The 13,334-nt window shown below is 45.6% G+C and overlaps 1 protein-coding gene across 4 annotated transcripts in view; it reads left to right on the plus strand.

The window, feature by feature from the left end:
- The first annotated feature begins 9,359 nt into the window (after positions 1-9,359).
- The window catches only part of PGAP6 (post-GPI attachment to proteins 6), a 960,879-nt gene continuing 956,904 nt past the window's right edge, over positions 9,360-13,334 (plus strand). For 2 of the 4 annotated variants that reach the window (XM_069210654.1, XM_069210653.1), the window contains exon 1: positions 9,377-9,683. In XM_069210654.1, coding sequence (XP_069066755.1) covers positions 9,605-9,683 — 79 coding nt within the window. In that variant the 5' untranslated portion in view covers positions 9,377-9,604. Of the gene's footprint in view, positions 9,684-13,334 lie in introns of all 4 variants that reach the window. The other 2 variants (XM_069210651.1, XM_069210652.1) reach the window with 2 other exon arrangements.

Consider the following 13,334-nt stretch of genomic DNA (forward strand, 5'->3'; position numbering starts at 1 on the left):
ATAGCAAGAGCATTCATTCTCACCACAGTAGAAGTGATGTTTCTGTTAACCAAGCTGTTAGGGAGCCTTCTGTAAGGGACAGGTCTCCTTCTGTCCATTCTCATCATACTTCTGTTTCTAGACATGTCCCACCCACCCACCCTGATTGTTAGAAAGGGAGCTCAATAGATTGAGAGTGGAACAAACCAGACTGAAGCTCAAGAAGCAACAGCTGGATTTGGATAGACAGTCTTTAGAAGTAGAGAAGGAAAGACAGAAACTGGGTTTAGAAACCCATGATGGCAGCAGCAGTATTCCCAATAGTCATCCTGCAAAAGAGCATGACTCTAGGAATCTGCACAAGATAGTTCCCCCTTATAAGGAGGGGGATGACATTAACAAGTGGTTTGCTGCACTTGAGAGGGCCTGTGTTGTACAGCATGTCCCTCAAAGGCAGTGGGCTGCTATCCTATGGCTATCATTTAGTGGAAAAGGTAGGGATAGGCTCCTTACTGTGAAAGAAAGTGAAGCCAATGATTTCAAAATTCTTAAGAATGCACTCCTGGATGGTTATGGCTTAACCACTGAACAATACAGGATAACGTTCAGAGAGACCAAAAAGGAGTCTTCACAAGACTGGGTTGATTTCATTGACCATTCAGTGAAGGCCATGGAGGGGTGGTTACATGGCAGTAAAGTTACTGATTATGACAGCCTGTATAACTTAATCCTGAGAGAGCATATTCTTAATAATTGTGTGTCTGATTTGTTGCACCAGTACCTGGTGGACTCTGATCTGACCTCTCCCCAAGAATTGGGAAAGAAGGCAGACAAATGGGTCAGAACAAGGGTGAACAGAAAAGTTCATACAGGGGGTGACAAAGATGGCAACAAGAAGAAGAATAGTAAGTCTTCTGACAAGGGTGGGGACAAATCTAAAAATGAGTCTTCATCAGGCCCACAAAAACACTCTGGTGGGGGTGGTGGGCCCAAATCCTCTTCTAATCAAAACAAAGAAAAGAAACCATGGTGCTATTTATGTAAAATAAAAGGCCATTGGACAACAGATCCCAGTTGTCCAAAGAAAAGCACCAAGCCTCCTACCACTACAACCCCTACTGCTACACCTAGTGTCCCTACTAATAGCAGTGGTGGTGGGAGCAAACCTACTAATAGCCAATCCAAGGGAGTAGCTGGGCTCACTTTTGGTAACTTAGTTGGGGTTGGTCTAATTAGGGAGACCACAGAGGCTGTGTTCGTCTCTGAGGGGGCTATTGATTTAGACACCTTGGTTGCTTGTCCCCTTAACATGGATAAGTACAAGCAGCTACCCCTAATAAATGGTGTTGAGGTTCAGGCCTACAGGGACACAGGTGCCAGTGTCACAATGGTGATAGAGAAACTGGTCCACCCTGAACAACACCTACTTGGTCACCAGTACCAAATAACCGATGCTCACAACAACACACTTAGCCACCCCCTGGCTGTTGTAAATCTCAACTGGGGGGGGGTTACTGGTCCAAAGAAAGTTGTGGTAGCCTCAGATTTACCTGTAGACAGTCTACTAGGAAATGATTTGGAGACATCAGCTTGGTCAGATGTGGAGTTGGAGGCCCATGCAGCAATGCTGGGCATCCCAGGGCATATTTTTGCTTTAACCGGGGCTCAGGCCAAAAAGCAAAAAGGACAGGGTGACTTGGATCCTGGAACAATGGACCAAGTGCTCCCTAAAGCTAGGGCTAGTAGAAGTAAAGCACTTCCTACTATCCCTCCCTCTACAGTGGATTCTACTTCTGAGGAAGAAGAATTTCCACCCTGTGCAGAACCTACACCAGAGGAGCTGGAAGCAGACACTGCTGAGCTTTTGGGTGAAGGGGGGCCTGCCAGGGAGGAGCTGAGTGTGGCACAGCAAACCTGTCCCACACTAGAGGGTCTAAGACAGCAAGCTGTCAAACAAGCTAATGGGGATGTCAGTGACTCTCACAGAGTTTACTGGGAGGACAACCTCTTGTACACTGAAGCAAGGGATCCTAAACCTGGAACTGCCAGGAGGTTAGTGATTCCTCAGGAGTACAGAACGTTCCTCCTAACTCTAGCCCACGACATTCCCCTAGCTGGACATCTGGGACAAATGAAAACTTGGGACAGGCTTGTTCCCTTGTTTCATTGGCCTAGAATGTCTGAGGACACAAAAGAGTTTTGTAAGTCCTGTGAAACCTGTCAAGCCAGTGGCAAGACAGGTGGCACTCCAAAGTCACCCCTTATTCCACTGCCTGTGGTTGGGGTTCCCTTTGAAAGGGTAGGGGTTGACATAGTTGGCCCCCTTGACCCTCCTACTGCTTCAGGCAATAGGTTTATCTTGGTGGTAGTGGACCATGCCACAAGATATCCTGAAGCAATTCCTCTAAGGACCACTACAGCACCTGCAGTGGCAAAGGCCCTCCTGGGAATATTTTCCAGGGTGGGCTTCCCAAAAGAGGTAGTATCAGACAGGGGAAGCAATTTCATGTCTGCTTACTTAAAGGCCATGTGGAAGGAGTGTGGTGTGACTTACAAGTTCACTACACCCTATCATCCACAAACAAATGGACTGGTGGAGAGATTTAACAAAACTCTCACAGGCATGATTATGGGACTCCCTGAAAAACTCCGCAGGAGATGGGATATCCTTTTACCATGCCTCCTTTTTGCCTACAGAGAGGTACCCCAGAAAGGAGTGGGCTTCAGCCCCTTTGAACTCCTCTTTGGACACCCTGTTAGGGGTCCACTAACACTTGTCAAGGAGGGTTGGGAACAACCGTTAAAAGCTCCAAAGCAAGATATTGTGGATTATGTACTTGGCCTCAGATCAAGGATGGCTGAGTACATGAAAAAGGCCAGTAAAAACCTTCATGCCAGCCAAGAGCTCCAAAAGCAATGGCATGACCAGAAGGCTGTTTTGGTTCAGTACAAACCAGGGCAGAAAGTGTGGGTCTTGGAGCCAGTGGCCCCAAGAGCACTCCAAGATAAATGGAGTGGACCCCACACAATTGTTGAGAAAAAGGGTGAAGTCACCTACTTAGTTGACTTAGTCCCCTTAGGGTGCTCCATGTCAATCACCTGAAACCCTACTATGACAGGGCTGATCTCACCCTGCTCATGGCAACTGATGAGGGACAGGAAGAAGACAGTGATCCTCTACCTGATCTCTTCTCTTCCACAGAACAAGATGCTCTACTGGAAGGTGTAGTTTTGGCTGATTGTCTTACTGCTGAGCAGAAAGACCATTGCATAAATCTCCTGGGTCAGTTTTCTGAACTCTTCTCTACTGTGCCGGGTACCACTTCTTGGTGTGAGCACACTATAGATACTGGAGACAGCTTGCCTGTCAAAAATAAAATCTATAGGCAGCCTGACCATGTCAGGTACTGCATAAAGCAAGAGGTGCAGAAAATGTTAGAACTGGGAGTGGTTGAGCACTCTGAAAGTCCATGGGCTTCTCCTGTGGTACTTGTACCAAAACCTCATTCCAAGGATGGAAAGAAAGAAATGCGGTTTTGTGTAGACTACAGAGGTCTCAACCAGGTAACCAAAACTGATGCTCACCATATACCCAGGGCAGATGAGCTCATAGATACACTGGCATCTGCCAAGTATCTAGGCACTTTTGATTTGACTGCAGGGTATTGGCAGATCAAACTATCAGAAGATGCTAAACCTAAAACTGCATTTTCAACCATTGGAGGCCATTACCAATTCACAGTAATGCCTTTTGGATTGAAAAATGCACCTGCCACTTTTCAAAGGTTGGTGAACACAGTCCTGCAAGGGCTGGAAGCTTTTAGTGCTACATATCTGGACGATATAGCTGTCTTTAGCTCCAGTTGGGATGATCACCTGGTCCACCTATGGAAAGTTTTAGAGGCCCTGCAAAAGGCAGGCCTCACTATCAAGGCTTCAAAGTGCCAGATAGGGCAGGGGAAGGTGGTTTATCTGGGACACCTTGTTGGTGGGGAACAGATTGCACCACTTCAGGGGAAAATCCAAACTATTATAGATTGGGTTCCCCCTACTACTCAGACTCGGGTGAGAGCCTTCCTAGGCCTCACTGGGTATTACAGGAGGTTCATTAAGAACTATGGCTCCATTGCAGCCCCTCTTAATGACCTCACATCCAAGAAAATGCCTAAAAAGGTATTATGGACAGCAAACTGTCAGAAAGCTTTTGAGGAGCTGAAGCAGGCCATGTGCTCTGCACCTGTCCTGAAAAGCCCTTGTTACTCTAAAAATTTCTATGTCCAAACTGATGCATCTGAATTAGGAGTAGGGGCAGTCCTATCACAACTTAATTCTGAGGGCCAGGATCAACCTGTTGCTTTTATTAGTAGAAGGTTGACCCCTAGAGAAAAGCGTTGGTCTGCCATTGAGAGGGAGGCCTTTGCTGTGGTCTGGGCACTGAAGAAGTTGAGGCCATACCTGTTTGGCACTCACTTCATTGTTCAGACAGACCACAAACCTCTACTTTGGCTAAAACAAATGAAAGGTGAAAATCCTAAATTGTTGAGGTGGTCCATATCCCTACAGGGAATGGACTATACAGTGGAACATAGACCTGGGAGTAGCCACTCCAATGCAGATGGACTCTCCAGATATTTCCACTTAGACAATGAAGACTCATCAGGTCATGGCTAGTCTTATTGTCCTTCATTTGGGGGGGGTGGTTGTGTAGGAAAGTACCATCTTGCCTGGCATGTTACCCCCATTTTTCACTGTATATATGTTGTTTTAGTTGTATGTGTCACTGGGACCCTGCCAGCCAGGGCCCCAGTGCTCATAAGTGTGCCTGAATGTGTTACCTGTGTTATGACTAACTGTCTCACTGAGGCTCTGCTAACCAGAACCTCAGTGGTTATGCTCTCTCATTTCTTTAAAATTGTCACTAACAGGCTAGTGACCAATTTTACCAATTTACATTGGCTTACTGGAACACCCTTATAATTCCCTAGTATATGGTACTGAGGTACCCAGGGTATTGGGGTTCCAGGAGATCCCTATGGGCTGCAGCATTTCTTTTTCCACCCATAGGGAGCTCTGACAATTCTTACACAGGCCTGCCACTGCAGCCTGAGTGAAATAACGTCCACGTTATTTCACAGCCATTTTACACTGCACTTAAGTAACTTATAAGTCACCTATATGTCTAACCTTTACCTGGTAAAGGTTGGGTGCTAAGTTACTTAGTGTGTGGGCACCCTGGCACTAGCCAAGGTGCCCCCACATTGTTCAGGGCCAATTCCCCGGACTTTGTGAGTGCGGGGACACCATTACACGCGTGCACTACATATAGGTCACTACCTATATGTAGCTTCACAATGGTAACTCCGAATATGGCCATGTAACATGTCTATGATCATGGAATTGCCCCCTCTATGCCATCCTGGCATAGTTGGCACAATCCCATGATCCCAGTGGTCTGTAGCACAGACCCTGGTACTGCCAAACTGCCTTTCCCGGGGTTTCACTGCAGCTGCTGCTGCTGCCAGCCCCTCAGACAGGCTTCTGCCCTCCTGGGGTCCAGCCAGGCCTGGCCCAGGATGGCAGAACAAAGGACTTCCTCTGAGAGAGGGTGTTACACCCTCTCCCTTTGGAAAATGGTGTGAAGGCAGGGGAGGAGTAGCCTCCCCAGCCTCTGGAAATGCTTTCATGAGCACACATGGTGCCCATTTCTGCATAAGCCAGTCTACACCGGTTCAGTTCTGGCCATTACACCACATCCGCTCCCCTCAAATTTTAACCGGTTCTGTGCCGGGGACATATTGGTTACGTCTGCCGGCACAGTGCTCCTGTGCTGAGGCCGTAACCATTACGCCCTGGCACCTGAGCTTGGAGGGAGCGCTAGCACTCCTTCCGTGGGCTTCCCTCCCACCCCCCAGGGAAGGGATGGAAGGGGAAGCTCTTCCCCTTTCACCCCTGACCCCGCTAGTGACGTCTGACCTCATCAGAGGCCAACTCCCATCGCACTGGACCTGAGCTTCCAGTGCGATCAGAAGAGAAATGCAAAGCATTTGATCATGTGATGGGGGCCTGAGAGGCTTCAAAGGGAAGAAAAGGAATATCCTTCTAGACACCAGGGATTATTTTGTAACAGGAAATTGGCATAAGGGGAGCGACCTCTTGGGCAAGGGTCGCTCTCCTGGGGGTAATTTTTTTCACCCCCAGGGGCAGATTAGCCTATTGTTATTAGGCCAATCTGCTTTTGTTTTTATTCGTTTTTTAGAGGTGGGGAGCAACCCCTTAGGCAAGGGTCGACCTCCTAGGGGGAAAAATTATATTTAGGCAATTTCTGCCCCCCTTGGGGGCAGATCAGCCTATTTTTATTAGGCCTCCACTAGACAGTTTTTTTTAAAGCGAATTTCACGCAGGGGGAGCGACCCCTTAGGCAAGGGCCGCTCCCTGGGGGGGGGGTAGCACATTTATTTTAGGCCATTTATGCGGCCCTTGGGCGGATCAGCCTATTTTTTAGTAGGCCAATCTGCCCCCGGGGGGGCAGAACCACTAGACACCAGGGATTCCTTTTTTTTTTTTTTAATATATACTTGCGCATAAGGGGAACGGCCCCTTGGGCAAGGGCCGCTCCCCAGGGGGGACAAAATATTTTTAGGCCTTTTCTGCCCCCCCGTGGGGGGCAGGTTGGCCTATTATAATTAGGCTGACCTAGACACCAGGGATATATTTTTGTTTATGTTTACTTTTGTTTTTTATTTATGGGGAGCGACCCTTTAGGCAAGGGATCTTTATTTTTTTGCGTCAATTTTGGGTAAGGGGAGCGACCCCTTAGGCAAGGGTCGCTCCCCCTGGGGGGGGGTGATTTATTTTAGGCTATTTCTGCTCCCCTTGGGGGCAGATCGGCCTATTTCTATTAGGTCGATCTGCCCCTGGTGGGGGGGCAGAAACCACTTAGGCACCAGGGATTGGGGTGTGTGTGTGCGTTTGGTTTGTGGGAGCAGCCCCTTGGGCAAGGGTCGCTCCCCATGGGGGCACATTACTGTTGGCCATGGGCAGATTGGCCTATTTTTGGAAGGCTTTGAGCTATCCCTCCACACACTAAAACATCTTATCCCACTGCAAGCAAGAGGGCATTTGATTATTTTGGGGTTTGCTTTTAAATTTGGGCCATTACAGCTTGGCTAACTCTCAAAATCGCCCCACTTGGAATTGTGAGGGCTGCACTTTATGGACTTTGGGATGCTGCAATGTAGGTAAATCCACAAGACCTAGGCACATCTGAAAACTAAACATCTGGGTGATTCCAGGGTGGTTTTCTTCACATGCACCCCGCACCATTTTCTTACACACAATGCCCTGCAAACCTCCAACTTTGCAGGAAATCACACATTTTACCCCACATATTTGTGATGAAACCTTCCGGAATCTGCAGGAATCCACAAAATTCCTACCACCCAGCATTGTCTCATCTATACCGATAAGAATTCTGCTGCACTTGTCAGCCTAAAAATGATTTTTTTTCCAAACAGCCCTTTTGGACCCGCTTTGGTTCCCCGTCAATTTCAACATGTTTTTGGCTCTTCCCTGTCACAAGCACTTGACCCACCTACACAAATGAGGTATCATTTTTAACGGGAGACTGAGGAGAACGTTGGGTGGAGCCACTGATCGAAGATGTGCAAAGGATCACAAGGTGATGAAATCATACCGGACATTCCACCCACTAAAGACGTCAATCATAAGGACCAATAAAATACGTGAGAACTGTTATGGGGTAACAAAATTCGATTAAGTAATTTAATGTTAATTGGTTAAAGATAGTGGGGTGCAACCCCTTGTCCAATCAGATTTTAGGGGATTGTACAACGAAAAAGGGATAAAACACCTTGACACACGGAAGTGACCAGATTGGTTGGGGAAATGCTGATGATATGATCCAGAAACTTTGTCACTCTGTCTGGTGACTTGCTGATTTTACTTAGAATAATTCTTGTCCTTAGAGTGCCCATTTACACTTTACCTCCTTATGAGGGAAGTGCCCCTTTGCCCTTCCTGCCTGAGATGAGTTCCTGACTGATGGCGAATCAACTGATGTCCTGAGGACGAAGACAGAACCTGAGTGCTGACCTAATATTGGAGGGTAACTATATGACAATGAAATTGTGATTGTCTGTTTGCTTTTCCTTTCTAGGTACCAACTGCTTCTCTTTTGACAGAGACCATAGCTAGATGTTTTCCAAATTGGTATTACTAAATCATTTTGCATGAAGCCCAACATGCCAATGCTAATTCGAGGTTAGTTGAGAGGGTTCACTAAACTGACGCAAATAGACAAATGACTGACACTATGATTTGTTGAACAATGCGTTAATATACTCTGCTTAAAATAATCTATGCTGACACCATGTTATATTCTAATAATGTTTGTGGTTCTTGCTTTGATTAAATCTTACCAGAGTTGTCATATTGGGACTATGCTATTGTGCTTCTTAGTTTTGAGAATAATAATCTTGCTAGTAGTATTGTAACCAATAGGGAATAAAATTACTAAAATTCATATTAAACTGGTGTGGTTATTCATGACTGCAAGGTCATGGTGTTTTCAGAGTTTTATGAATGTCTTTGACTAAAGTGAAGTGCATTGTTATAATAAATATTGATGACAATATTGAAAAAAATGGCTGTTTTTTTAATCTCAATATTTTTATTTCAGCTGTTGTTTTCTGTAGGAAACCCTTGTAGGATCTACACAAATTACTCCTTGCTGAATTCAGAATGTTGTCTACTTTTCAGAAATGTTTAGCTTCCTGGGATCCAGCATTGGTTTCACACCCATGTCTGTCACTAACTGGAAGGAGGCTCAAAGCACAAAAAATAGTTAATATGTGGTATGTCCCAGTAAAATGCCAAAATTGTGTTGAAAAATTTGGTTTCCTGATTCAAATCTGCCTGTTCCTGAAAGCTGGGAAGATGGTGCTTTTAACACCGCAAACCCTTTGTTGGTGCAATTTTCAGGGGGAAAACCACAAGCCGCCGTCTGCAACCTTTTTTTAAAGAAAAAATACATTTTTGCTGTATTTTGGCTAATTTCTTGGCCTCCTCCAGGATCCAGAAACTCTGGGTACCCCTAGAATCCCTAGGATGTTGGGGAAAAAGGACGCAAATTTGGAGTGGATAGCTTATGTGGACAAACAGTTATGAGGTCCTAAGTGCAAATTGCTCCAAATAGTCCCAAAAAATGCTTGGCACAGGAAGGAAAAAGGCCTGGCGGCGTAGGGGTTAAAAGGAGTTTTCACACGAATCCAGCAACTTCTCATAGTAGGAGGAGCCATCATACTGACAGAACAAAGGGATGCAACCAAATGAAAACCAAAAAAACAAGAAACAGTCATTTTAACTCGTAATATTCGCCTGACTGTAACATGGCGGCCAGCACCTGTCCAAGAGCACTGTAAATGTCGACGTGCACGTGTGCCGCGACTTAGTGATGTCACAGGCTCTCACCGGTCTGTTACTGCAGTGCCCGCCTCCGAGAACTGGAGGGGGGGGGCGCAGAACCCGGAAGCACTGAGGTGGGGTACCTGCGATTGATTCGGCAGCTGCCCAGTGACCACGAGACTTATGAAACGCAGCAGCTGAGATGTCAACATGGAGGTGGCTTATGCCGATCCTGTTACAGCTCCACATGTGTACTTCAGTCTACAGCAGCGGGCACACGGGTGAGTGAGGGAGCAGGCCATCGCCTTTGCTTGTCCCCCTCCCCTGATCCCCCTGGAGCTAGTATTCCCCGACCTTCTCAACTATTTGGAATAGGTGACATGATTTTATGGTGTTGGGGGGGGGGGGTAACAGAATTGCGCAATTTCAGTCATAGCGTCTCTCGGCTATAGAAGTCATACAAGCATTTGCATTGCAATGGGTCTCCAATTTCCTCGAGTTAGAGCTTTTAGCGTTGTAAACTCATAATCTGACTTTTCTTGCCACCTAAATTGAAAATGAAAAGTAAAACAGTTTCACATAAAAGGGACCGTGTGGAAGTCACGGGCCGTCCAAAATAAACATTTGTATTTAAATTTACTTTTGCGTGGTTGGGGAGTGGGAGCAACGCCTGGTGCAAATACTTACGCAATAGGGTGTTCTGGGTCATAGTAGTCCCCCATATTCGTCGGCCGCAGGGAGAACGAGGAGCTGCTGCTGCTTCCTGGGGCCTGGGCAAATCCATCACCGGAGAGAGGACGAGGGAGGGGAGAAAGCAGAGCAGTTACACACAGAAGACAAGCCTCTTAACAATCACAAACACCTAAAGGGGCCACTATTAATGGCTGCGTACACAGCGACATCACTAACAGCTGCACACAGGGGGCTGGGCAAGTGTTACTCACACCTGAACACAAGTGACTGTGGCGACTATTTACAACTACACAAGAGGAAGACGCTCACCTCTAACAACTGCACACGGGAAAGGGCACCGATTACACCAGCACAATGTCATTGATTACAGCAGACAACACACACAGAGGTTCAATAAATAGATAAAGGATCAAGAGGTACATTTGCGCACACACCCGATATGTCAAATAATCTTAGCTTTGCACAGTGCAATATTATTGACAACATGAGCCACACAGGGAAGCCACACGGGGGCACAATTTATAATGGGGGCAGTAATACTTAGTTTGATGGGTAAAGTGGTAAACGTCACATTTAGCTATAAAAACGTTGGCCTACCTACAAAGAGTACACATACCTAGAGCAAGGGCCAATACCCACGACAGGTATATTCGCACACATTCACTGAATTACCAGTCTTTACAGTTATAACCACAGTTGTCGAACAACCACATATGGTGTCAACACCCACTTCGTACCCATATGCGTGAAAATTAAACTTCTATTGCACATGTGCCAGGTAATAGCAACCATGCACACGTGATCCAATCAGCAAGTCAGCTAAACACTAAAAGGACATTAAAAGGGGGAACACCACGCACTAGAACCAAACAGACTGCACATGTGAATGGAGTCAGCAACACATAAACATCGGAGTGGGGGAAAGAAGTGTCAAAGAAAACAGCTGACCACTAAGAAGGAAATGTGGAGAAACATTCAAAGTCTGCCCAAAATAATAACAAGCAGTGATGGATGGACGGGTCATGAAGCGCAGTGGGAGGGGGTTAGGGCACAGGCAAGGAAGGACGGAACATCATAACAAGCATTTGCAATGCAATGCGGCTCGCATTTGTTCGAGTTAGAGCTATTAGCGTTGTAAACTACTAACCAGACTTTTCTTGCCACGTAAACTGAAAATAAAAAGTGAAACATTTTCATATAAGCGAGCCGACAGCCGCCATGAGTGTGAAGGAGGCCCACAAAAGGAAACAGAAGTTCGCTCTCAGCCAAGCTTATCAGCAAAAGTGCAATTATCCATGTAACAGGGTCAGTGTCATGCAAAGTGATTGACTACTGCCCAGCGGATTACGCTGCTTAGAAATAAAAAGAAAAAGTAGTCCAGAAGCCATGCGAAAAATACAGAGCCTCATATGTTTTCAGTAGTTTACCGGTGCTCTCGAGCACCAAACTGATGGGTGTGGTTAAAGGCCCACAGAGAGATTACAACTGGGGCCAGAGCACCTCCACGCTTGACCCTAACAAGACAGGTTTAAGTAAACATATACATGTAAAACTAAAAAATATACATGAGCGACAGTCATTGTTTAAGACGTCCATTGAACTACCTACTTGACTCCCCTGTCAACGGTTGAAGCCTGCGTTACTTGTACTTATTCTGTTCCCTAGATTTGCAAGATAGATTTTTGTTTTTATAGGCGTTCCTTTTTTTTACCTGTGTTTGTCTCTCTGTAGCGCCCATGATGTTCCTTTACTCTCTGTGATTATCGCTGTGAGCGTCGAACAGGTGTGGCACAGGCATAAATTAGAAGAAGGGTTCTTAAAGGTTTAAGAGGCATTGGGAAGTAATACTGATGTGGTGGAGTCTACATCTGGAGTGTAGATACAGTGAAGCAACATTATCCGTGTGTTTTCATCCCAGTCATTAAACTTGGGATGATCACCATCCCCAGCCAGTGTTGCCAGATTTTGAGACCCGACCCAAGTCCAATGCTGTCCAAGTTGAAGCCCAAATTCAGTCCAAAAACCAGCCCAAAGTTTCAACCCTGACTTTATGCAAAAACAGCTTCCAGGACACATTTTAAGCATAATCCTAATTTCTATTCAATATTGTTACAGCGAGAGGAGGTTCAATGGGCACATACGCACTTCTGCAATCATGTTCCGATTCTGTTAGTAACTACTGATTTCGAAGATCATTCCCTGCAAGGACATTAACTGTTACTTCAGTCACCACATATCCAAACTTGAACCTGGCACTGATGAGCAAACTTTACAAGAGCAGACTATAACCATCTTAATGAAGTCCAAGTGCTGAAACGTTAAAACTCTTTAAGTAATGTGCCTCCTTAAACAAGGCCTTAAATGCATTTCATGGATCTTTCAGGATTAACACCACACAATTATACACATACAAATAAATCACCCTGGGATTAAAGCAATTCCATCACAAGTTGTTTGGCAAGCTGTGATTATAGGCCCACTCCTTCCAGTTAAAATGTACAAAGGCAAAATGGAGAAAGTCACTTACTGCTACTCTGAGTAGTTCCCTGCTCTCCACTCCAAAGTCCTTCACCATGACCACCTACTGTGACACTAAAAGTTGTACAGGACATACATAATTGCCTTTGTATATCAGCAAAGGCTAGACTGAAGCTCTCAATTTTTGCTAGAATCAGATAGGTTTGTGTGGGGACCAAATGAAATCCATTGGAGCGGACTGGAAAATACTTCTTTCCTAAAGCCTTAGTTGATACCTTCCCCCCACATCTTAACGCTAACGCTCCCTCAAGTCTGATGACACCGTCATCACTCCACTTGTATTATTCTGTTCCATTTCTCTTCATTATTCACATTGTCTCTCATATCACCATTGACCAGTGCAATCTCATTAGGCTGTGCAGCTCTTTTAAACTTATCACCCACCCAAGGCTTTAAGCACAGCAGTTCCTAAAAGTGACTTTGAAATGGGTCACCAATGGGCTCTATATCCATATCCTTAAATTTCAAGGCAAAAGCATTGATCAATTTCTCAATATTTATTGACTGTAGAAGTGAAGGTAAACCATGCCGACAGTGCTGTTCCTATTTACAGTTCACCTTCATCTTCATTACATCCTTCATTGCCTAAGAGTATTTTCTTTTTCCAGGTGTGTTTCTGTAGTTTTGTTTTAATGCAGCATATGATTCTTGTATAGTGTATATAGTGAAATGCCTCACCTCCTGGTGTCTGGGTGAGTTCA

This window comes from Pleurodeles waltl, chromosome 10, assembly GCF_031143425.1.
Source record: "Pleurodeles waltl isolate 20211129_DDA chromosome 10, aPleWal1.hap1.20221129, whole genome shotgun sequence".
Classification (NCBI taxonomy): Eukaryota; Metazoa; Chordata; class Amphibia; order Caudata; family Salamandridae; genus Pleurodeles; species Pleurodeles waltl.